At 36.6% G+C, this 24,268-nt stretch overlaps 1 protein-coding gene across 3 annotated transcripts in view; it reads left to right on the forward strand.

Moving 5' to 3' along the window:
• SCP2 (sterol carrier protein 2) overlaps positions 1-24,268 on the forward strand; it is a 103,927-nt gene that overhangs the window by 11,451 nt on the left and 68,208 nt on the right. For all 3 annotated transcript variants that reach the window (XM_072820260.1, XM_072820261.1, XM_072820262.1), the window contains exons 6-7: positions 17,146-17,272; positions 21,676-21,739. In XM_072820260.1, coding sequence (XP_072676361.1) covers positions 17,146-17,272; positions 21,676-21,739 — 191 coding nt within the window. The remainder of the gene's footprint in view (positions 1-17,145; positions 17,273-21,675; positions 21,740-24,268) is intronic.

The raw sequence follows: 24,268 nt of genomic DNA on the forward strand, positions 1-24,268 counted from the left end.
TTGAATTGAGGCTAAATTGGTTCCAGAATGGTAGTTACTTAGGCACTTCACAGACATAAGTGTGAATTTGCTTTTGGAGGAAAGCATTTTCTTTTGGAAACTTTGAGAACTCTTCAAGTAATTTTCTAAGACATGGAGTCAAAGATAAGCAGGCATTAAAGGATCAAGGCACCATAATTGGGAACCAGGAGAAAGAAGGCACAGGAAAAAGTGATCTCAGACCTCAGAAACTGGATTTCTTGAACGTAGATTTAGACACACTATGTTTAAAGGAATAAAAGACAAGCTTGGAAATATCCTAAGGACATAGGAAACTGCTAAAAGGGACATTATAGACATGAAAACAAATAGAGTTTTTAGAAGAGAAAAATAAAATAATAAAAATTAATAAATCAAAATTAAGAAATCAAAAAGATACAGATTGTACAGATTGTACATAACTGAAAAGAGAATTAGTGAAACTGGACTAGATTAAAAATAATTATTTAGAATACATTTTAAAGAGAAAAAAGATGAAAAATTGGCAGGATGTTAAATGGAAGACAGTGTGATAAGATATAATTATGTTTGATTGAATTAATGGAGAAGTGGTGAGAAAGTAAGGCATGGACATTTTGTTTATCTTCTTTAAAAAACAGCATTGAATTTCACTCATTTCTATTTGCTTTTTTTCTCTTTCATTTATTTCCATTCTGATCTTTGTTATTTTCTTTTTCTACTGACTTTGGGCCTTGTTTGTGTGTCTTTTTCTTGTTCCTTGAGGTGTAAAGTTAAATGGGTTTTTTGTTTGTTTTTGTGTGGTTTATATTGTGATTTTTCTTGTTTCTCAGTGGAGTTTATCACTATGTACTTCCCTCTTAGAACTGCTTTTGCTGCATTCTGTAAATTTTTGTTGTTGTGTTTCCATTTTCATTCATCTTAAGATACTTTTTGATTTCTTTTTTTTATTTCTTTGACCCTTTGGTTGTTCAGTAGCGTGTTAATTTCCACTTGTTTGTGAATTTTTAGTTTTCTTCTTGTAGTTGATTTCTAGTTTTAAACCATTGTGGTTGGAAAAGATGCTTGATGATTTCAGTCTTCTTAAATTTATTAAGACTTGTTTTGTGGCCTACCACATGATTTATTCTGGAGAATATTCCATGTGTACCACAGAAGAATGTATATTCTATTGCTTCTGGGTGGAATGTTCTGTATATGTCTGTTAAGTCCATCTGGTCCAATGTTTCCTTATTGATTTTCTGTCTGCATAATCTATCGATTGATACAAGTAGGGTATTAAAGTTCTCTGTACAATACTATTACTGCATTGCTGTCCACTTCTCTCTTTAGGTCTGTTGACATTTGGTTTATATATTTAGGTGCTCCTGTCTTAGGTGTATGAATAATTACAAATATTATGTTGTCTTGTTGGATTGACCCCTTTGTCATTGGGTGGCTGGTTTTGAGGTTTTAAAGCTGACTTAAAATAATAAGACCAAACATAATTATACTTTAATAAGTATATCAACATGTGAATGTGGAGGACAGCCAAAATAATGAAGTGTTTTTCTTTAGATTGAATATTTGAAAAAAAAAAGATTGAATATTTGAATCTTATGTGTAACAAATAGAAGTAAGTTTTAGTTTATCCTGTATAATGACCTTTGTCACTTATTTTAGTCTTTAAGTCTGTTTTATCTGATATAACTATAGCAATCTCAGCTTTCTTTTGGTTTTCACTTGCATAGAAAGTCTTTTTCCATCCCTTTACTTTTTTTTAATGCACATTTTAAAAATTTAAATTCAATTAATTAGCATGTAATATATTATTGGTGTCAGTGGTAGAGGTTAGTGATTCATCAGTCTTATATAACACCTGGTACTCATTACATCATATGCCCTCCTTAATGTCCATCACTCAGTTACCCCATCTCTCCACCTCCTCCCCTCCAGTGATCCTCAGTTTGTTTCCTATGATTAAGAGTCTTTTATGGTTTGTCTCCCTCTCTGATTTTGTCTTGTTTTATTTTTTCCTCTCTTCCCATATGATCTTCTGTTTTGTTTCTTAAATTCCACATATGAGTGAGATATGATACTTGTCTTTCTCTGATTGACTTATTTCGCTTAGCATAATATCCTCTAGTTCCATCCACTCCATCCCTTTACTTTTAATCTCTATGTCTTTACATCTAAAGTGATTCTCTTATAGGCAGCATATGGATGGGTCTTGTCTTTTTATTCATTCAGCCACTCTGTCTCTTGATTGGAGAATTATTTTATTTATATTTAAAGTAATTATTGATAGGTATGGGCTTACTGACATTTTTAAAAAAAAAGATTTTATTTATTTATTTTGAGAAAGAGAGAGGGAAAGAGTGAGAGTGCATGGACAGGGAGGAGTGGCAGACAGAGATGGAGAAGCAGACTTCTTGCTGAGTAGGGAACCTGATGTGGGGCTTGATTCCAGGACCCTGAGATCCTGACCTGAGCCAAAAACCAAGAGTTGGATGCTCAACTGACTGAGCCACCTAGGTACCCCTGTTTTTTTTTTAAGTTTTATTTTTTTAAATAATCACTACACTCAACATGGGGCTTAGACTCATGACCTCAAGATTAGGAGTTGCATGCTCTTCTGACTGAGCTAGCTAGGCGTCCCTAAAACTAGAGCCATTGTTAGAAAACGAGTTGAAGATAACTTTTAGCCTATTCATCGAAGATTATACTATTTATCTAATTTATGAGGTCAATCTGATTCAGTTCTCTGTTGAAACATTAAAATATCTCTATAAACAATTAGATATAGAATCTCTTAGTAATCATGAGAATGGCACAGAATAGGCATTCAAATCAATAAGAGCTATTTCCCTTTTTCCCTCAGGAAACATTTCAAGAAAGTGGAAAATGTTAGGTTGGGTCTTAAAGACAATAAGAGATAATAATTATGTGAAATGATTATATCACAAATAAGGATAATTATAATAATAAAACAAAGATAATAAAAGAGAGGGAAAGATGGATCTTTCTGGGTATGGGACAAAGCATCATATGCCAAGTCATAGATGTTGGAATGATCATAATATGATATGTTCAGGGGCACATGGCTGACTTAGTCAGTAGAGCATGCAAGTCTTGATCTCAGAGTTGTGGGTTCATGCCCTGAGTTAGGAGTGGAGCCTACAAAAAATAATAATAATATGTTCAGGAGATAGTTTGAAAAACTAGATTGGAGGGTAGGAGCCGGAGAACAGTACAAAATAAGATTATTAGGTAAGTCCCTAATAGGAGTACCTAGCATTTATGATATATGAAAAATAGATTTTTTTCTTAAGTGGTGAATGATAAATACCTTGATAACTTTTATTTGAAAATTATTAAAAACCACATCGGGGTCTAGAGTTTTCTCTATGGGAAAGTTTTTAACCTTTTAAGTTCAGTATATTTCTTCAGTAAATATATTACTATTTGGGTGGTTTTTGTTGTTGTTGTTGTTGTTGTTGTTTTTGAGGGCTTTGATAATGCCCTTTCAGGAATTTATCGACTTCATCTAAATTGTTGAATTTATTGACAAAAAGTTGATTGTATTATTCTCATAGTACACCTTTAGAGTAAGATCTTTGGATATGTCCTTGCTCTTTCTCTGATGTTGTTAATCTTTATCTTCTCTCCTTTTCCCATGATCAGTAAAATAAAAGTGTTTACCAATTTTATTGATCTTGTTAGAGTACCAGCTTTTACTGTCATTGATTTTTCTCAATTTTTTCTCTTTTCTAGTTCATTCTGCTAATTTCTATTCATTCTATTTCATTCTGTTCACTTTCTAGTTAGATCTGTGATCCTTAATATTTCCTTTATCTTACATTAGGTTTAACTTGCTCTTTATTTTTATAGTCTATTAAGTTGGAAGCTTAGGTCATTGCTTTTAAATGTGTCCTTTTTTCAAATGTAGGTATTTGATGCTGTAGAGTTTTTTAAAACGTTGCTTAAGGTCCTAGGACTTTGGGATCATGACCTGAGCCGAAGGCAGTTGCTTAACCAACTGAACCACTTAGGCACCCCAAAGCTCACAACTCTTGTTTTTGTTTTTTTTTTTTAATTTTTATTTATTTATGATAGTCACACAGAGAGAGGCAGAGACATAGGCAGAGGGAGAAGCAGGCTCCATGCACTGGGAGCCTGACGTGGGACTCGATCCCGGGTCTCCAGGATCGTGCCCTGGGCCAAAGGCAGGTGCCAAACCGCTGCACCACCCAGGGATCCTCACAACTCTTGTTTTCAGCTCAAGTCATGATTTCAGGACCGTGGGACTAAGCCCTGCATCAGGGTCCACACTCAGCATGGAGTCTGTTGCTTAAGATTTTTTCTCCTTCCTACTGCCCCTCCCCACACCAAGCTCTCTCTCTCTCTCTCTCTCTCAAATAAATAAAAGAAATCTTAAAAAAAAACCCAAAAACCTCTTGTGCAGCAAACCACACATTTTTTTATGTCATACTTTTCTTTTCATTTATTTCAAGTTATTTTAAAATTTCAAAAAAAAAAAAAAAAGGGATGCTGAGTGGCCCAGTCTGTCAAGCATCTGCCTTCAGCTCAGGCTGTGATCCCAGGATCCTGGGATAGAGACCTGTGTAGGGCTCCCTGCTCAGCAGGGAGCCTGCTTCTCCTTCTCCCTGTAACCCTCCCCACCTCTTGTGTTCTCTCTCTCTCTCTCAAATAAATAAAATCTTTGAAAAATTTTTTACCCCAAAAAATAAAAAGAGAGAGGTAAACCAGGAAACAGACTCTTAACCCAAATAGAGAACAAACCCAAAAGAGAACTAATACCCAAATAGAGAACAAACTGATGATTACCAGTGTGGAGCTGGGTGAGGGGGATGGGTTTAATGGGTGATGATTATTAAGGGGGGCACTGGGTGTTGTATGTAAGTGATGAATCATTAAATTCTACAACTGAAACTAATATTACACTGTATATTAACTAACTGGAATCTAAAGACTTGAAAAAAAAATTTCCATTGTGATTTTTCTCTCACCCATGTGTTGGAAGTGTGTTACATGGGACCCTTGGGTGGATCAGCGGTTGAGCGTCTGCCTTTGGCTCAGGGTGTGATCCCAATTCTGGGATCGAGTCCCACATTGGGCTCCCTGCAAGGAGCCTACTTCTCCCTCTGTCTGTATCTCTGCCTCTCTGAGACTCTCATGAATAAATAAATAAAATCTTTAAAAAAGAAAAAAAAAAGTGTGTTGCTTAATTTTTAGATATTTGGGCATTTTTCAGATATCTTTCTGTTATTTCTGTTTTAAATCTCTGTGGTCAGAGAATATACTTTTTAATTTACTGAGACTTACTGTTTGGCTCAGAATATGGTCTATTTTGATTAATAGTCTTTGTGCACTTAAAATAAATATATACTCTGATGTTATTGGGTGTTCTATAAAAGCTAAATTACATTGGTTGTTAATATTGATCAAATCTTCTATATCCTGGGACGCCTGGGTGGCTCATGATTTAGCGCCTGCCTTGGGCCCAGGGCATGATCTTGGAATCCTGGCGTCTGAGTCCCACATTGGGCTCCCTGCATGGAGCCTGCTTCTCCCTCTGCCTGTGTCTCTGCCTTTCTCTCTGTGTCTCTCTCTCTGTGTGCATCTCTCATGTATAAATAAATAAAATCTTAAAAAAATCTTCTATATCCTTATTGATATTTCTGTCTGCTTGTTCTATCAGTTATTGAGGGGGTTATTGAGCTCTTCTGCAAATCTGTGAATTTGTCTATTTCTTTCAGTTGTATCAGTATTTGTCTCATGTATTTTGAAGCTCTGCTATAAGATATAGTAATATTTAGGATTGTTAGGTACTTGATAAATTGACTCCATCATTGTGGGATAACCATCTTTTATCCCTTATAATGGTTCTTGATTTTAGATCTATTTTGTCTGATATTAATATAGGCATTTCAGCTTTCTGTTGAATAGAATTAGAATAGTATGTCTTTTCCCATCCTTTTGCCTATTTCTGTCTTTATGTTTTTTTTTTAAGATTTTATTTATTTATTCATGAGAGACAGAGGGAGGCAGAGACATAGGCAGAGGGAGAAGTAGGCTCCATGTGGGGAGCCCAGGATCACACCCTGATCCAAAGGCAGATGCTCAATCACTGAGCCACCCAGGCATCCCCCTTTTTTTTAAGATTTTATTTATTCTGTCTTTATGTTTCAATTAGATTTTTTAAATTTTTATTTATTTATGATAGTCACACAGAGAGAGAGAGAGGCAGAGACATAGGCAGAGGGAGAAGCAGGCTCCATGCAGGGAACCCGACGTGGGATTTGATCCCGGGTCTCTAGGATCATGCCGTGGGCCAAAGGCAGGCGCTAAACCGCTGCGCCACCCGGCGATCCCTGAATTGGATTTTTTAAAAAGATTTTATTTATTCATGAGACACACACACACACACACACACACACACACACACAGAGCAAGAGTTGGAGACGTAGGCAGAGGGAGAAGCAGGCTCCCCATGGGGAGCCTGATGTGGGACTCCATCCCAGGACCCTGGCTGGGATCACCACCTGAGCTGAAGACAGATGCTCAACCAGTGAGCCAGCCAGGTGTCCCTGAATTAATTTTTTTTAAGTTGAGGTATAATTGACATACACAATTACATTAGTTTCAAGTATACAACGTAATGATTCAATATTTGCATATATTGTGAGATGATCACCACAATAAATCTAGTTAACATTTGTCACCAAACATAGTTATTGACATTTTTTTTGAGCGCCAAATGAGCATTTATTTGGGATTAAAGAATCGCAGTGTGGGGAGCATAGATTGAAGTAAATACCCCAATAGGATTCCCATTTGTAGGGTGAAAGCAACAGGTTTTTAGAGGAAGAAGAAGGGGACAATTACCTGAGTTGAATAAAAGAAGGAAAACAAGTTTCTACGCATGTTTACAAGGCAAATTACTCCAGGTCATACATTAACTGTCGACTTTTTTTCCAGAAAGTTCATAACCACCAGTCTAATGATGAAAGTCTGTTCTTTTGACCTCTCAAACAATTGCTTAAAATAATTACTATTTTGTCCAGAAGATTTTAGACAGTTCAAGCGAAAGCAGATAAAGTGTTTTCTCTACCGTGGCTGCTCCAACTCCATTTTAAAATGGCTCTAGTCCTGTCAGTTTTCCACAAGATCATGAGGCAGATAGACTATTTTTTCTTATGATGAGAACTTTTAAGGACTTTTAAGATTTACAGTCTTAGCAGTTTTTGAATATGCAATGCAGTATTATTGACTAGAGTTACCATGTTGTACATTATATTCCCTGACTTTTTGAAAGAATTTATTTTTAATTAATCTCTACACTCAATGTGTGTCCGGAACTGAGATCAGGAGTTGCATGCTGTACTAACTGAGCCAGCCAGGCACATCCTCAATGACTTTTTAATTTTATACTGGAAGTTTGTACCTTTTGACTCCCTTCATCTATTTTGCCTACCTTCTACCTCTTGCCTCTGACAACTACCAGTCTGTTCTCTGTATCTATGAGCATATTTAATTAATTAATTAATTTTTAAAGATTTATTTATTTGAAAGCAAGAGCATGCACACATATGTGAGCAGTGGGGAGGGACAGAAGGGGAGGGAGAGAATCTCAAACAGACTTCCTGCTGAACATGGAGCCGAGCACATAGCCTGATCTTGTGACCCTGAGATCATGACCTGAGCTGAAATCGAGTCAGATACTTAACTGACGGAGCCACCCAGATGCACCTTATTTATTTTCTTGGATTCCACATATAATCAAGATCATATTTGTCATTCTCTGGCTAGTAACACTTAGCATAATGTCTCAAGGTCCATCCATGTTATCGTAAATGGCAAGATTTCATTCTTCTTATTGCTTTTTAAGTTATCTCCTCTACACCCAATATGAGACTTGAATTCAGAACCCTGAGATCATGAGTTGCATGCTCTCCTGACTAAGTCAGCCAGGTGACCCAAGATTTCATTTTTTTCATAGCTGAATAATATTCCATTGTATATTTATTCCCCTCCTGCATTTTTTCTTTCTTTCTTTCCTTCTTTCTTTCTTTCTTTCTTTCTTTCTTTCTTTCTTTCTTTCTTTCTTTCTTTCTTTTCTTTCTTTCTTTCTTTCTCTTCCTTCCTTCCTTCCTTCCTTCCTACCTTTCTTTCTTTCTTTCTTTCTTTCTTTCTTTCTTTCTTTCTTAAGTTTTAAAAATGTATTTGAGAGAGAGATAGTGGGGAAAGAGGCAGTGGGGAGGGAGAGAGAATCTTTTTTTTTTCTTTTAAAGATTTTTAAAATTTATTTATTCATGAGAGACACACAGAGAGAGAGAGAGAGAGAGGTAGAGACATAGGCAGAGGGAGAAGCAGGCTCCATGTAGGGAGCCCGACGTGGGACTGGATCTCGGGTCTCCAGGATTAGGCCCTGGACTGAAGGCGGTGCTAAACCGCTGAGCCACTGGGCTGCCCCGGAAGAGAGAGTCTTAAGCAGATTCCTTGCTGATCATGGAGCCCACTGTAGGACTTGATCTCATGACCTCAGGATCATGACCCTGAGATCACGACCTGAGTGAAAACTGAGAGTCAGACACAACTGACTGTGCCACCTACATGCCCCCACCCTGCATTTTCTTTATCCATTCATCCATTGATGGGCATTTAGATTGTTTCCATTTCTTGGCTGTTGTTAATAATGCTGCAGGAAACAACATGGGGATGCATATAATTTTTAGAGTTATGTGTTTTTGTTTTCTTTAGATAAATACACAGAAGTCGAATTTCTGAATCATATGGTAGTTCTGTTTTTAATTTTTTGAGGAACTTCCATGCCTTTTTTTAATAGTGGCTGAAATTTACATGTGTACCAATAGAGCACAAAGGTTCCTTTTTCTCCACATCCTCACACTTGCGATTTCTCGTCTTTTTAATAAAAGCTATGCAAGGTGGTATCTTGTGGTTTTTGAATTAGATTTTTGTAGGCAACATATAGTTGGGTCTTGCTTTTTAACAATATATCAATCTCTGCTTTTAATTGGGCTTTTAATATCCTTTTCATTTACTGTGGTTATTGATATATAGAGTTTAAATTAGTGGGGTTTTTTAATAAAGATTTTATTTATTCATGAAGAAATACAGAGAGAGAGGCAGAGACATAGGCAGAGGGAGAAGCAGGACCCCTGCAGGGAGCCTGATGCGGGACTTGATCCAGGTCCCCAGGATCATGACTTGAGCCAAAGGCAGATGCTCAACCAGTGAGCCACCCAAGTGCCCCAAATTAGTGTTTTGTTGAAACTGATACTTACTGGCTCATACCAGCTTGCAAGATCTGATTTTGCATATCTCTTTTCATCTTTGCTTTAAGTGATTTAAACTACCTATAGTGGAAATATTTATACCAAAAAAATTGGTAAATCCATCAATTAGGTCTCTCCCACCTTTGTGATCCTGCTATTAAACATTTACTAGGACAACATAATTTAAATCTATTATCTTGCTGCTTGTTTTCTTTCTGTTCAATATCTTCTTTGTTCTTTTTTTCTGTCATCTGAGATTTTTTTTTGTAATTTCGCTTTAGTTGTTATATAAGCTCATTAACTATATCTCTAATGTTTTGTCCTGCTTTTAGGATTTCTAGTGTATATTTTTTTCCTATTCAACAGAAATTTTTCTTATTTTTCTCCAGTAGAATATTTTTAGTCTCAAAACACAGTAAATACAATAATTTAACTTTTCAAAAGATGTTTTTATTTTAATCATCTGATGTTTATCATGACAAGTGCACTCCTTAGTCCCTATCACCTGTTTCACTCACCCTTGCATCCACCTCCTCTCTGTTAACTATCAGTTTGCTCTCTGCAGTTAAGAATCTGTTTCTTGATTTGTCTCTCTCTTTTTTTCCCCTTTGCTCCTCTATTTTGTTTCTTAAATTCCACAAATGAGTAAAATCCTATGGTACTTGTCTTTCTCTGACTTATTTCACTTAACATTTTACTCTAGCTCCATCCGTGTCATTGCAAATGGCAAGATTTCATTCTTTTTTATGGCCAAATGATATTCCATTGTGTGTGTGTGTATCAAATTTCCTTTATCCATCATTTGATGGACACTTAGGCTCTTTCCATATCTTGGCTGTTGTAAACAGTGCTGCATAAACATAGGGATGCATGTATCTCTTCAGATTAGTGTTTCTGTATTCTTTGGGTAAATTCCCAATAGTGTTGGATCATAAAGTAGTTTTATTTTTAACTTTTGAAGGAACTTCCATACTGTTTTCCACAGTGGCTGCACTGGTTTGCATCTCTACCAACAGTGCAAGAGGGTTGCTTTTTCTCCACATCTTTGCAAATATCTGTTTCTTGTGTTTTTGATTTTAGCCATTCTGACAGATGTGAGGTGATATCTTATTGTACTTTTGATTTGCATTTCCCTGATGATAAATGATAATAAGCATCTTTTTCATCTGTCTGTTGGCTATCTGTCTGTCTTCCTTGGAGAAATGTCTGTTTATATCTTTTGCCCATTTTTAATTGGATTATTTGTTTTTTGGGGTGTTAAGTTTTATAAGTTCTTTTTATATTTTGGATATTGACCCTTTATCAGATATGATATTTGCAATTTTTTTTTCCCCATTCCATAGGTTCCTTTTAGTTTTGTTGATTGTTTCTTTTGCTGTACTTTTGTTTCCCTTGTCTCAGGGGACTTTCTAGAAAAAAAAGTTATTATGGCTGATCTTGGTAAAATTATTGCTTGTGCTCTTTCCTAGGATTTTTATGGTTTCAGATCACATATTTGGGTCCTTAATCCACTTTGAATTTATTTTTGTGTATAGTGTAAGAAAGTGGTATAGTTTCATCTTTTGCATGTTGCTGTCCAGTTTTCCCAACACACTGTCTTTTTCCCATTGGAAATTCTTTCCTGCTTTGTCAGAGATTAATTGGCCATATAGGGACGCCTGGGTTGCTCAGTGGTTGAGTGTCTGCCTTTGGCTCAGGGCGTGATCCCGGGATCTGGGATTGAGTCCCACATCAGGCTCCTTGTATGGAGCCTGCTTCTCCCTCTGGCTAGGTCTTTGCCTCCACCCCCCTCTATCTGTGTCTCTCATGAATAAATAAATAAAATCTTTAAGAAAAACAAATAATTAGACATATAATTATGGGTTTATTTCTGGATTTTCTATTCTGATATATTGATCTATGTTTTTGTGCCAGTGTTACACTATTTTGATGACTACTGCTTTGTAATGTAACTTGAAGTCCATAATTGTGATGTCTTCAGCTTTGCTTTTCTTTTTCAAGATTGCTTTAGGTATTCAGGGTCTTTTGGGGTCCCATACAAATTTTTAGATTGTTTGTTCTAAGTCTGTGAAAAACACTGGTGGTATTTTGACAGGAATTGCATTAAATGTGTGGATTGCTTTAAGCAGAATAGACATTTTAACAATATTTGTTCTTTCAATTCATGAGCATGGAATGTATTTCCATATCTTTTCTTAAGATTTTATTTATTTATTTGAAAGAGAGAGAGAATGAGAGGAGGAGAGGAGGGAGAGGGACAAGCTGACTCCATGCTCAGCACAGAGCCCAATGCAGGGCTTGATCTCAGGATCCCGGACACTTAACTGATTGAGCCACCCAGGCACCCCATGTCTGTCCATTTCTTTGTGTCATCTTAAATTTCTTTCATCAGTGTTTTACAGTTTTCAGGGTACAGGTTTTTCACCTCTTTGGATAGGTTTATTCCTAAGTATATTATTATTTTTGGTGCAATTGTAAATGGGATTGTTTTCTCAGTTTCTCTTTCTGCTCCTTCATTATTGGTGTAAAAAAATGCAACAGATTTCTTGATGTTGATTTTGTATCCTGTGACTTTACTGAATTTGTTTATCAGTTCTAGCAGTTTTTTGGTGGAGTCTTTCAAGCTTTTGATATATAGTGTCATGTCATCTGCAAATAGTGAAAGTTTTACTGATATCGATTCCTTTTATTTCTTTTTGTTGTCTGATTGCTGTGGCTAGCACTTCCAGTACTATGTTGAGTAGAAGTGTGGGTGTCAGTGTCTTGTTCCTGACTTTAGGGGAAAAGCTCTCAGTTTTTCCCCATTGAGGATGATGTTAGCTGTGGGTTTTTCATAGAAGGCCTTTATTATGTTAAGGTATGTTCCCTTTAAACCTACTTTGTTGAAGGCTTTTGTCATGAATGGATGTTGTACTTTGTCAATTTTTTTTCTGCATCTATTGAAATGATCATATGGTTCTTTTTTTTTTTTTAATTTTTATTTATTTATGATAGTCACAGAGAGAGAGAGAGAGAGAGGCAGAGACACAGGCAGAGGGAGAAGCAGGCTCCATGCACCGGGAGCCTGATGTGGGATTCGATCCCGGGTCTCCAGGATCGCGCCCTGGGCCAAAGGCAGGCGCCAAACCGCTGTGCCACCCAGGGATCCCGATCATATGGTTCTTATCCTTTCTCTTACTGATGTGATGTGTCACGATGATTGATTTGTGGATATTAAACCACTCTTGTAACCCAAGAATAAAGCCCAACTGATTGTAGTTAATGATTTTTTTTAACATATTCTTAGAGCACCATATATACCTTTAACTTATTCACAGACCACCTTTGAGTAGTATTGTGACTGTACACTATAGTATTATAAGAACCTTATAAAGTTTTTTTTTGCTTCTTCCTAGAAGCACATTTTACATCTCTCTCTCTCTCTATATATATATATATACACACACACACACACACACATATATATATAATAAACTCTACAACAGTTATTGAATTTACCTTAGTCGATTTTTTTTATTTTTTAAAGATAATTTTAAAGTAGTTTTACTGGAGGGTATTATGCTGAGTGAAGTAAGTCAATCGGAGAAGGACAAACATTATATGTTCTCATTCATTTGGGGAATATAAATAATAGTGAAAGGGAATATAAGGGAAGGGAGAAGAAATGTGTGGGAAATATCAGAAAGGGAGACAGAACGTAAAGACTGCTAACTCTGGGAAACGAACTAGGGGTGGTAGAAGGGGAGGAGGGCGGGGGGTGGGAGTGAATGGGTGACGGGCACTGGGGGTTATTCTGTATGTTGGTAAATTGAACACCAATAAAAAATAAATTAAAAAAAATAAAGTAGTTTTAAAGGTAACTTGAATTATACACATAGTTATCATTTTCAGTGCTCTTTATTCCTTTATATTGATTCATATTTCCTTCTAGGGTCATTTTCTGTTTGCTTGAAGAATTTTCTTTAACATTTTGTATAGTGCTGGTTTGCTGGTGATGAGTTCTCTTAGCTTTTGTATGTTTTAATAAATGTTTATTTATCTTATTTTTTGAAAGATATATTCGGTGGGTACAGAATTCTAATTTAGCATTACTTTTTAAAAAATTTTAGTGCTTTGGGCAGCCCCAGTGGTGCAGCGGTTTAGCGCTGCCTGCAGCCTGAGGTGTGATCCTGGAGACCCAAGATCGAGTCCCACATCAGGTTCCCTGCGTGGAGCCTGCTTCTCCCTCTGCTTGTGTCTCTGCTTCTCTGCCTGCCTCTCTCTCTCTCTGCCTCTGTATAAATTAAAAAAATAAAAAAATAAAAAATAAAAAATTTTAGTGCTTTAAGGATATTGGTTCACTGTCTTTGGCTTTCATTTTTTGTGATGTAAAGTCTGCTATCCTTCTTTTTCTGTTGTTGTTCCTATATTCTTTTTTTTTTTTTTAAAGTAGGCTCCAACCCGGGATCGAGTCCCACATCGGGCTCCCGGTGCATGGAGCCTGCTTCTCCCTCTGCCTGTGTCTCTGCCTCTCTCTCTCTCTGTGACTATCATAAATAAATAAATAAATAAATAAATAAATAAATACCTTAAAAAAATTTAAAAAAATAAAAAATAAAATAAAAAAATAAATAAAGTAGGCTCCATGCCCAGTGTGGAGCCTAGTGTGGGGCTTGAACTCACGACCCTGAGATCAAGACCTGAGCTGAAGTCAGGAGTCCCTTACTTAACCAACTGAGCCACCCAGGCACCCCGAATTATTCCTATATTCTTAATATATCTTTTTCTCTGGTTGCTTTTGAGATTTTTTTTTATCACTGATTTTAACCAATTTTATTATAATGTACTTTGATGAAATTTTTTTAAAGGTTTTATTTATTTGATAGAGAGCCAGAGAACACAAGTAGGGGGAGCAGGAGACTGGAGAGGGAGAAGCAGGCTTCCCACTGAGCAGTGAGCTGGATGGAGGCTAAATCCTAGGACCCTGAACTAAAGACAGATGCTTAAAAAAAAAAAAAAAAAAAAAGACAGATGCTTAACTGACTGAGCCACCCCCATACCCCCTTTGTTGAACTTTTATCATGTTTTTTGTGCTTGGTGTTGGTTGAGGTTCTTGGATATGTGGGTTATAGTCTTCAACAGATTTGGAAAAATTTCAGCCATTATGTCTTTGATTTTTTTAAAAAATTTACTTGAGAGAGAGATAGTGAGCATGAGTGGGGGGAGGAGCAGTGGGAGAGGGGCAAGCTGACTGAGTGCTGAGCATGGAGACAATGCAGTACTCAGTTTCATGACCCTGAGATCATGACCTGAGCTAAAATCAAGAGTCAGATGCTTAACTAACTTAGCCACCCAGATGTCTCTAGCCATTATGTCTTAAAATATTTTTCTTCTGACTTCTCCTTCTCTCCATCTTCTCTTTTTCTGGAACTCCAGTGACACATTTACTAAACTTGATTGTTGTTCTGTGACTCACTGATGCTTTGTTAATTTTTTTTCTAGAGTTCTTCTTTTTATGTTTTATTTTGTTATGTACCTAAGTTCACTAATTAGCTATATTGCCATGTCTGCTGTTAATTCCATTTAGTGTGTTTTTAATTTCATATTCTGTACTTTTTTATCTCTAAAAGTTTCATGTGGGTCTTTTTTTTATATCTTCCATATTTTTCATTGTCATGCTTCTGCTTCTGCCTTCTTGAACAATTAGAGTATATTTACATGCTGTCTTAATGTGTCATTTCTAAGTCTATTTCTATTGATCAATTAATCTACTCTTTACAGGTTTTATTTTTCTATTTTATTACATATTTTATAATTTATGATTGGATGCTAGACACTGTACATTTTACTTTGTTGAGTGTTGAATTTTTATATTCCTTTAACTATTTGGGGATTTGTTCTGGGGCAGTTTCTTTTAGAAATGGTTTGATCCTTTTGAGATTTGCTTTTAAGCTCTGTTAGGTAGAATCAGAAAAGCCTTTATTTGTGGGCCAAACTGGCCTGGACTTCCAGGCAATAACCTTAGGATTATTGATAACCCATATATTAGGAGATCTTTCTATTGTGGTTTGAGAATAAAAACTATTTCTGGCCTTGTGTGTGCATTGGGAATTGTTCTATCTGCTCCTATCCAGTAATTTTTTCCCCCTTATCTAAGTAGTTTCCTCATACTCATGTATTGATCAGACTCACTGAAGACTCAAGGAGAATACTCTAGATGTTCAGAGCATGTGCATATGCTCACCCTCTCTCTCACTTTATTTTCTCTGTGAATTCGAGATTGCTTGACTTCTCTAAACTCTGTTTATTCAACTTAGGAAGACTACTGGACCCTATGTTACTCTTTCATACTGTTTCCAGGTAGTAATCTGAGGACAGTCATAATGCTCATCTTATTTATTTTCCTTCTCTCAGAGGTCACTATACTATTCTTTCTACTTGACTGAAAATGATTGATTTTTTATATTTTATCCTGGTTTTTAGTTGGTTAAGGTAGAAGGATAAATCTGTTTTTCTGTAATCCATCATGTCTAGAAGTAGAAGTTGTATTTCACTGTTTTAATTAGCATTTCCTTTTTACTTAGCAACAAACATATTCTCTCTCTTTTTTAAAAATTTCTTTTGATAGGAAAAAAATTTCCATCTCTGGCTATCCAAATACATAATTATATGTACTTATTTTTAAGGTTTCTGTGTTCAGGCTCTGTAAGACCCATTTATATTAATATAGCCTTTGGATTGTTGAGTTGTTTATAATATCTAACAATAATTTTCTTTCTTTAAAACTATTTTTTTCTTGGGGTGCCTGGGTGGCTCATTTGGGTGAGCATCTGATTCTTAACAGTTCAGGTCTTTTTTTTTTTTTAAGATTTTATTTATTTATGCATGAGAGATATATATAGAGAGAGGCAGAGACACAGGCAGAGGGAGAAGCAGGCTCCCTCTGAGGAGCCCGATGTGGGACTTGATCCCAGGACACGAGGATCATGTCCTGAGCTAAAGGCAGATGCTCAACCACTGAGCCACCCAAGCATCCCCTACTTTCAGTCTTTATTCTCTTACTTGGATTTATTCTTTTATATAGCATTATTGTTTACATTTTTAAAAAAAGAGATTTTGTGTATTTATTTGAGAGCAAAAGAACAAGTGAGTGGGGGGAGGAATAGAAGGAGAGGGACAAGCAGACTCTGCACTGAGTGCAGGGCTGAGGTGGGGCTTGATCCTACAGCCCTGAGATCATGACCTGAGCTGAAATCTAGAGTCAGGCTCTTAACCAACTGAGCCACCCAGGTGCCCCTATTTACATTCTAATTTATCTTTGTCTTCATCACCTTTTGCCCTCTCCCTGACACAGATGTAAATGCCAGAGGAGCAGAGCTTTTATCTGTTTTGCTCACTATTTTATTCCCAGCACCTTGAGTAGTATGAGTACCTACTGAATTCTTTCTTTCTTTTATTTTATTATTTTTAAAAGACTTTATTTATTTAATTGAAAGAGAGAGAGAGAGAGAGAGAGAGAGAAAACCCAGAGCAGACTCCAGGCTGAGCATAGAACCCGATGTCGGGCTCAATCCCATATTGTGAGATCATGACCTGAGCCAAAATCAAGAGTTGGGCACTTAACTGACTGAGCTACCCAGACACCCTGCTTACTGGATTATTTATAGATATTTTGTGAAAAAATTAATATCTCATTTGATTATTTTTCCTTTCCTTGTTTTCCTGTAAAACATTTCCTGACTAATTTTATTCACATTGCTTATTTTTTACTATGTGCTTAGAGTATGTGTATGTCTTAGTAACACTGTAACAGTTGAAAGAGACACTTATCATGTCAAGTACTTATTGATTTTTTTTTCCTCTTCTTTAGTCTTCACAGAAGACCAATCCACTTGATAAGCATGTTGAGGTCTTCATCAATAAATATGGATTGTCTGCCAAACCAGTTGTTCCTCAGATGTTTGCATGTGCTGGAAAAGAGCACATGGAAAAATATGGTATGTTAAAAAAATTTTTAGACCTATTGTTAGTTGTATGCATGTGATGAGAAACAACAGGAATTTATTCGGATCTGTGGACAATGCTAGGATATATAAAATATAAAGTGTTTTTTTAATTAAATTGAAGAAATAGTCCATATAGGATTTAGCTGTGAAAAAAGTATTTATATATAGAACATCATATGGGAAGTATCTAGAATGTTCCATGCCAAAAAATTGAAGTAGGAAAGATAACATAAATCTTGTCCCCTTAAACAAAAGCAAAAATGAATTATTGGGACTTAATTAAGATAAAAAGCTTCTGCACAGCAAAAGAAACAGAAAACAACTAAAAGACAACCTACAGAATGGGAGAAGATATTTGCAAATAACATATCAGAGAAAGGGCTAGCATCCAAGATCTATAAAGAACTTATTAAACTCAACAACAAAGAAACAAACAATCCAATCATGAAATGGCAAAAGACAAGAATAGAAATTTCACCAAAGAAGACATAGACATGGCCAACAAGCACATGAGAAAATGCTCCACATCACTTGCCATCAGGGAAATACAAATCAAAACCACAATGAGATACCACCTCACACCAGTGAGAATGGCGAAAATTAACAAGACAGGAAACAACAAATGTTGTAGAGGATGTGGAGAAAGGGGAACCCTCGGGATCCCTGGGTGGCGCAGCAGTTTGGCGCCTGCCTTTGGCCCAGGGCGCGATCCTGGAGACCCGGGATTGAATCCCACGTCGGGCTCCCGGTGCATGGAGCCTGCTTCTCCCTCTGCCTGTGTCTCTGCCTCTCTCTCTCTCTCTCTCTCTCTCTGTGTGTGTGACTATCATAAATAAATAAAAATTAAAAAAAAAAAAAAGAGAGAAGGGGGAACCCTCTTGCACTGTTGGTGGGAATGTGAACTGGTACAGCCACTCTGGAAAACTGTGTGGGAGGTTCCTCAAAGAGTTAAAAATCTTCTTGTCATTCTATATTGTTTTTGGAGGATATGGAGAGAGAGATTTAGGTTGCTAAATTGTTGTCCTCAGCTACCTGGATGTCCTGTGTCTGGTGTGTTTTTAAGCTTATATCTTTTCTCAAGTTTTATATTATTCAGAATAGTTGGACAATTTTCTAGCCCAAACTTTGAGGTATAAATGTACAGTATTTTAGTTGAAACGTTGTTTTTCATCCAGTAGATTAATAAATTATAGAATCTTATGGGGTTTTATTTATTTTTTTAAAAGATTTAATTTATTTATTCATGAGAAACACAGAGAGAGAGAGGCAGAGACACAGGCAGAGGGAGAAGCAGGCTCCCTGCAGGGAGCCTGATGTGGGACTCCATCCCCGACTCCAGGATCATGCCCTGAGTGGAAGGCAAACAGACGCTCAACCACTGAGCCACCCAGACATCCCTCTTACGGGCTTTTAAATTGTCATTTGAAATTGCTGTTTGTGACTAGACATGATTGCATAAGAATGTAGTAGCTTACGTTCTGCTGTAGAATCAGCAGATTTTTATGGCTTCAAAGTTTGACTCAAGGAGGTTGAAAATTTTTTAAAAAGATTTTATTTATTTATTTATTTATGAGAGCACAGAGAGAGGCAGAGACATAGGCAGAGGGAGAAATAGGCTTCCTGCAGGGAGACTGATGCGGGACTCGATCCCAGGACCCCGGGATCACTCTCTGAGCCAAAGGCAGACACTCAACTGAGCCACCCAGACATCCCTGAAATGTTTTTATATTAGACATATCCTTTGAATAACCAAAAATCTGAATTAGCAGTTCAGGATCAGTAGTCAACAAGCCTTTTCATTAGTACCCAGGCTTAATAAATATATAGTAAGTCACTGGCGGAATATTTTTTAAAGAGTTGCTGTCTTCTATAGATTAATTGGGTCCTAGGGTAAGAAAAAACGAAAAGAAAAGACATCAACACTTCTTAAATATCTCTTATGTCAGACAGTATGCCAAGTGCTTTTATAGAGTTCATTTGCCCCTCTTCCCTCATCAATCCATGAATGAATTACTTGTAAATCTAATACCTGACAATAAAGCATTTGTACTTCTTGCGACAAGGAACTTGCCACCAACTGAGCCCACTCTATTTTTTTGATGATTCCAATCGTTACAGTATTCTTTTCCACTTTGAACTCAGATCTCTCTATAGTTTCCACCCATGGTCTTGTTTCTGTCTTCTGAGGCTCACAAGAGATGCGCCTCTTTTACCTTATAGCTCTTCAGATATCCGAAGCCAGCCAGACCTTGTGCTTAACTTCTCTTCTCCTTAACCGTTTCTCATCTGACTTGTTTCATGAGCCATCATCACCGGTCTCATTGCAGATACCGTGATCACATGTGAGCTTTGCTGGTAGTTGTAACACAGTTAAATCATATTGAGCTTGTAGTCAAACAGAACCTCAGAGCCTTTTTCATAGTTTCTTCTTCTTTTCCCAGGTTGTTTTGGGGTTTCTGGAATAGAATTGGTCATTTAATTAATTACATTCTGATCCAACCCATTAATAAGGTTAATAAGCCTTGTTGAAATCTATTTGGATTCAGCATTATAAAGCAGTCCTTCCCGGGTTCAGGTTTGGTGAGCATATATTTAATTTCCTAATCCAATTTTTGGTAGACATACTAGCTAGAGCATGACTGAGGTTAGAGATTAGCCTAGAGACTTTTCTCCAGGTTAATACGCATTAGTCATGCTGGTGGTTTCACAGCATGTGTTCCATGGGACATTAACTTTGTATGGTTCTTTAATGACATGAGTCAGATAAGTTGGGAGATGCTTCATCCTTTAACCCCCTTTTAGACAGTAATAATACACATGTAATAATAGTAAAGGCTCTGAATGTCTTGCTATAAAGAAATCTGTTTAACTTTGTTTAACCCAGTATTATCTAAACTCATTTGACAGAAGAACCCTTGTTTTTTTAGTAACGTCAAAATGCTCCCGGCAAAGAAAAACCAAAACCCAACAATAGTATTTCCTTACCTTGTCCCAAAAGATGTCCTAAAACATTTCATTGCCTTGCTGATATACAGATACTATGTTTTCATCTGATCTGCCAGTCAAACCAATGAAAAAAAGATATTAATCTGCTATGGCTTGTTCTTACTGAATCCATGTTGGCTGCCTCCTGATCATCACCCTTATTGGTAAAAGATCACTGGCATGGACTCTACTTTCTTTCTTTCAAGATTTGCTCAATTATACATATATCATTTCTGCTCTGAAGATCATCCTCCTGACAGAGAAGATAGAGATGAAGCAGAAATGGGGACTCTTCATTTTCCTGTGCCATGCATTAACATAACATTATCAGCTCCTATCAGTGGACTTTTTTTTTTCTTCCTTAGTCTTTTGGCTCTAAAGCAGGATTCAGAACCTATCTTGTGCTGCTTTGTCTTCTTAAAAGTATTAAAAAAAAAAAAGGGGGAGTGCCTGGGGGACTCAGTTGGTTAAGTGTCTGCCTTCAGCTCAGGTCATGATCCTGGGGTCCTGGAATCAAGCCCCGGGTAAGGCACCCTGCTCAGCAGGGAATCTACTTTACCCTCTCCCTCTGACTCTCCCCCTTGTTCGTGCTCTCTCTCTCAAATGAATAAAAGAAAAATCTTAAAAAAAAAAAAAAGTAGTGGGGGCCCCTGGATGGCTCAGCCAGTTAAGCATCTGCCTTTGGCTCAGTTCATGATCCCAGGGTCCTAGTATTGAGCCCTGCATTGGGCTCTCTGCTCAGTGGCAAGTCTGCTTCTCCTTCTCCCTCTCCCTCTGTGATCTTTCTGGGTCTCACTCTATCTCAAATAAACAAATAAAATTTTTTTTTTTTAAGTAGTAAAAAAAAAACCTTGCATATTTTACTTTCTTAATATATACTTTTGTTTTTCTGACACTAATCTTTAAGCTTTTTGTTAAGATATTTAAAAACATAACGTATTTTTTGTTAGGCTGTAACTTTTCTGAAGACCCTTTTGCCTTATCATGAGGAAGGAGAAGGATCAGGTCCTGGAGGGTATGATTTATAAAATTCACTTAGTCTAGGGGCATTGAGATGCTTTGGCAGACTCCTTGAAAAATTTCTGGCAGTGCTTTCCTGCTTTATATCCACTGTGAATCCCAGGCTATATTTTCTGGTTTTTGAAATTGGACTCTAGTTATACTAGGTAGACTTGACCAGTTTGAACTGTTTTCATTTCATATGCTTATTAATAGATTCAATTCATTAATTATATTCAGGTGTAATTAAAGAAATATTTATGTGAGAAATCTGTTGAAGTTGTCAGTACTCATAATTTATACAAGGGAAAATGTGGAAATATTTAATGGGACACTCAGTCCATTGCAACATTTGTTAATAAGCAACAGGAAGGCATGATCTCACTAATAGATGTTTGTTTTCTCTACAGGAACAACAGTTAAACAGTTTGCGAAAATTGGATGGAAAAATCATAAACATTCAGTTAATAACCCGTAAGTATTTTGGAAATATGAAATAGTGAAAATTTGGGTTATCCTGCTGTGTAATGCACAACTTTATACTTGAAAAGTAAATTCAAGGAACGCCTGGGTGGCTCAGTGGTTGAGCATCTGCCTTTGGCTCAGGGTGTGGTCCTGGTGTTCCGGGATCGAGTCCCACATCAGGCTCCCTGCATAGAGCCTGCTTCTCCCTCTGCCTGTGTCTCTGCCTCTCTCTCTCTGTGTCTCTCATGATAAATAAATAAAATCTTTTTTTTTTTTTAAAGAGTAAATTCAAAACCTCAAAAATATTAACTAGAATGTTTTATTGTTTTTCATATAAAAGGCTTGTGCCCAAGTAAACTTTTGACTATAGTTTTAGTTTCGGGTCTATTTATATTTAGAATGCCATGTAAGTTTAAGAAAGAATGTGAATGGTTGGTGTTAAAGATGTAACTGGTCATGCATTACAACTGCAGTAAATGAAGTTTATTGTGATAATTCTAGTTGAAAATAACCATTTTAAACCATTCCTTAAAACTTTTCTTAAAATGTTTGCAAATAGCCTATCAGTAGCCATATAAATTACTTTCTATTAAATTATTTGTATTGCTTTAGTAATGTGTTTTAGTCATGTTAGTGTCATTAACTTTTATTCTGGTAGAATAATATGATTATTTATATCCTAAATGATCTTAAGTAAAATTAAATCCTGTGTATTACAGATCATTCATCCTTGAATCCCTAGAACTTAGTGCAATGCCTGGTTCGTAGCATGTTCTTAATGGTTGCTGATAAAATTGGTTCACTGGCAATTGAATAAGTGCCACATAACTATAATTTCTACGAAAACAATACCACTAGGCAATGAAAGAGTAATAGCTAGCTTTATTAAATGCCAACTCTGTGTCACTGTGCTAGGCATTTTTATATGCATTTTGATTTAATCCTCTCAAGGACCCTATAAGGTAGATATCTTTATTCTCATTTTATAGATAAGGAAAACAAGGCTTACAGAAATAAAGCAACTTGCACAGGATCATTCTAAGTAGTGGTAAAATAATGTTTATATTTCTTCCTACTAGATTATAAACTCCTTGAGGGCCAGAGTCATCTCTTCCTGTTCTTTTTTGTTTTGTTTTGTTTTAAAGATCTTATTTATTTATTCATGAGAGACATAGAGAGGCAGAGACACAGGCAGAGGGAGGGAGAAGCAAGCTCCATGCAGGGAGCCTGACGTGGGACTCAATCCCAGGTCTCCAGGATCACGCCCTGGCCTGAAGGTTGCGCTAAACCGTGGAGCCACCAGGGCTGCCCTCTTCCTGTTCTTAATGCTTAGCATAGAGCTTGGAGCATGATAGGTGCTCAGTAAATTGTTTCTGAACTATTAAACAGATTTTGTCATATTTACTAACATAAAACCATGACAAGAAATATTTTATACCCCAAAGGATCATTACCACATATTTCTAATACTACATACTACTGCTAATTCTCCTAATTTTACTTAGTTAATTAATTAATTAATTGATTTTTTTATTAAAAGATTTAATCTATTCATGAGAGACACATAGAGAAAGTCAGAGACATAGGCGGAGGGAGAGGCAGGCTCCCTGTGGGAGCCTGATGTGGGACTCAATCCTAGAACCCAGAATCACAACCTGAGCCAAAGGCAGATGCTCAACCACTGAGCCATCCAGGTGCCTCTGATTACCCTAATTTTAAATTGATGTTTGAGGGATGCCTGGGTGGCTCAGCGGTAGAGCATCTGCCTTCGGCTTGGGGCGTGATCCTGGAGTCCCAGGATCAAGTCCCATATCAGGCTTCCTGTGTGGAGCCTGCTTCTCCCTCTGCCTGTGTCTCTGCCTCTCTCTCTCTGTGTCTCATGAATAGGTAAGTGGAATAGTTAAAAAATTTTTTTTTTAAATAAATAAATTGATGTTTGAGTTCAGGGCATACCTAATTAACAAATAGTATCTAATCCCATGCCCTGGATCAAAGGGTATTTTATGAAAGATATAAGGGTATTACAAAAGCTTTAGTGATTTTTCATTGTTTATATGATAGAATATGAATTGCTTCATATGACATAATAATATGGCTATAATTTGGCCTGCTCTATTTTGCCAGTCTTATTTCCTACCACTTTCTGGCTGTTCCTAATCTCTATCCTCACCAGATTGTTTTTTCCTGAGTATAGTACACATTACTCACTTTTGTGTTTTTAGTTATTCTTTTGCTTTTCTTTTGTTTGGTAGATATCTACTTACTCATCAATCCCCCAGCCCAAATGTCATTCTCTTAACATCTTTTTTTTTTTCTTTTGTTTGGTAGATATCTACTTACTCATCAATCCCCCAGCCCAAATGTCATTCTCTTAACATCTTTTTTTTTTTCTTTTGTTTGGTAGATATCTACTTACTCATCAATCCCCCAGCCCAAATGTCACTTCTCTTAACATCTTTTTTTTTCTTTTAAGATTTATTTACTTATTAGAGAGAGAGAGAGAGAGAAAGAGAGAAAGCAAGTGCAGGAAAGGGCAAA

Source organism: Canis lupus, chromosome 3 (genome assembly GCF_048164855.1).
Source record: "Canis lupus baileyi chromosome 3, mCanLup2.hap1, whole genome shotgun sequence".
NCBI classification, from domain to species: domain Eukaryota; kingdom Metazoa; phylum Chordata; class Mammalia; order Carnivora; family Canidae; genus Canis; species Canis lupus.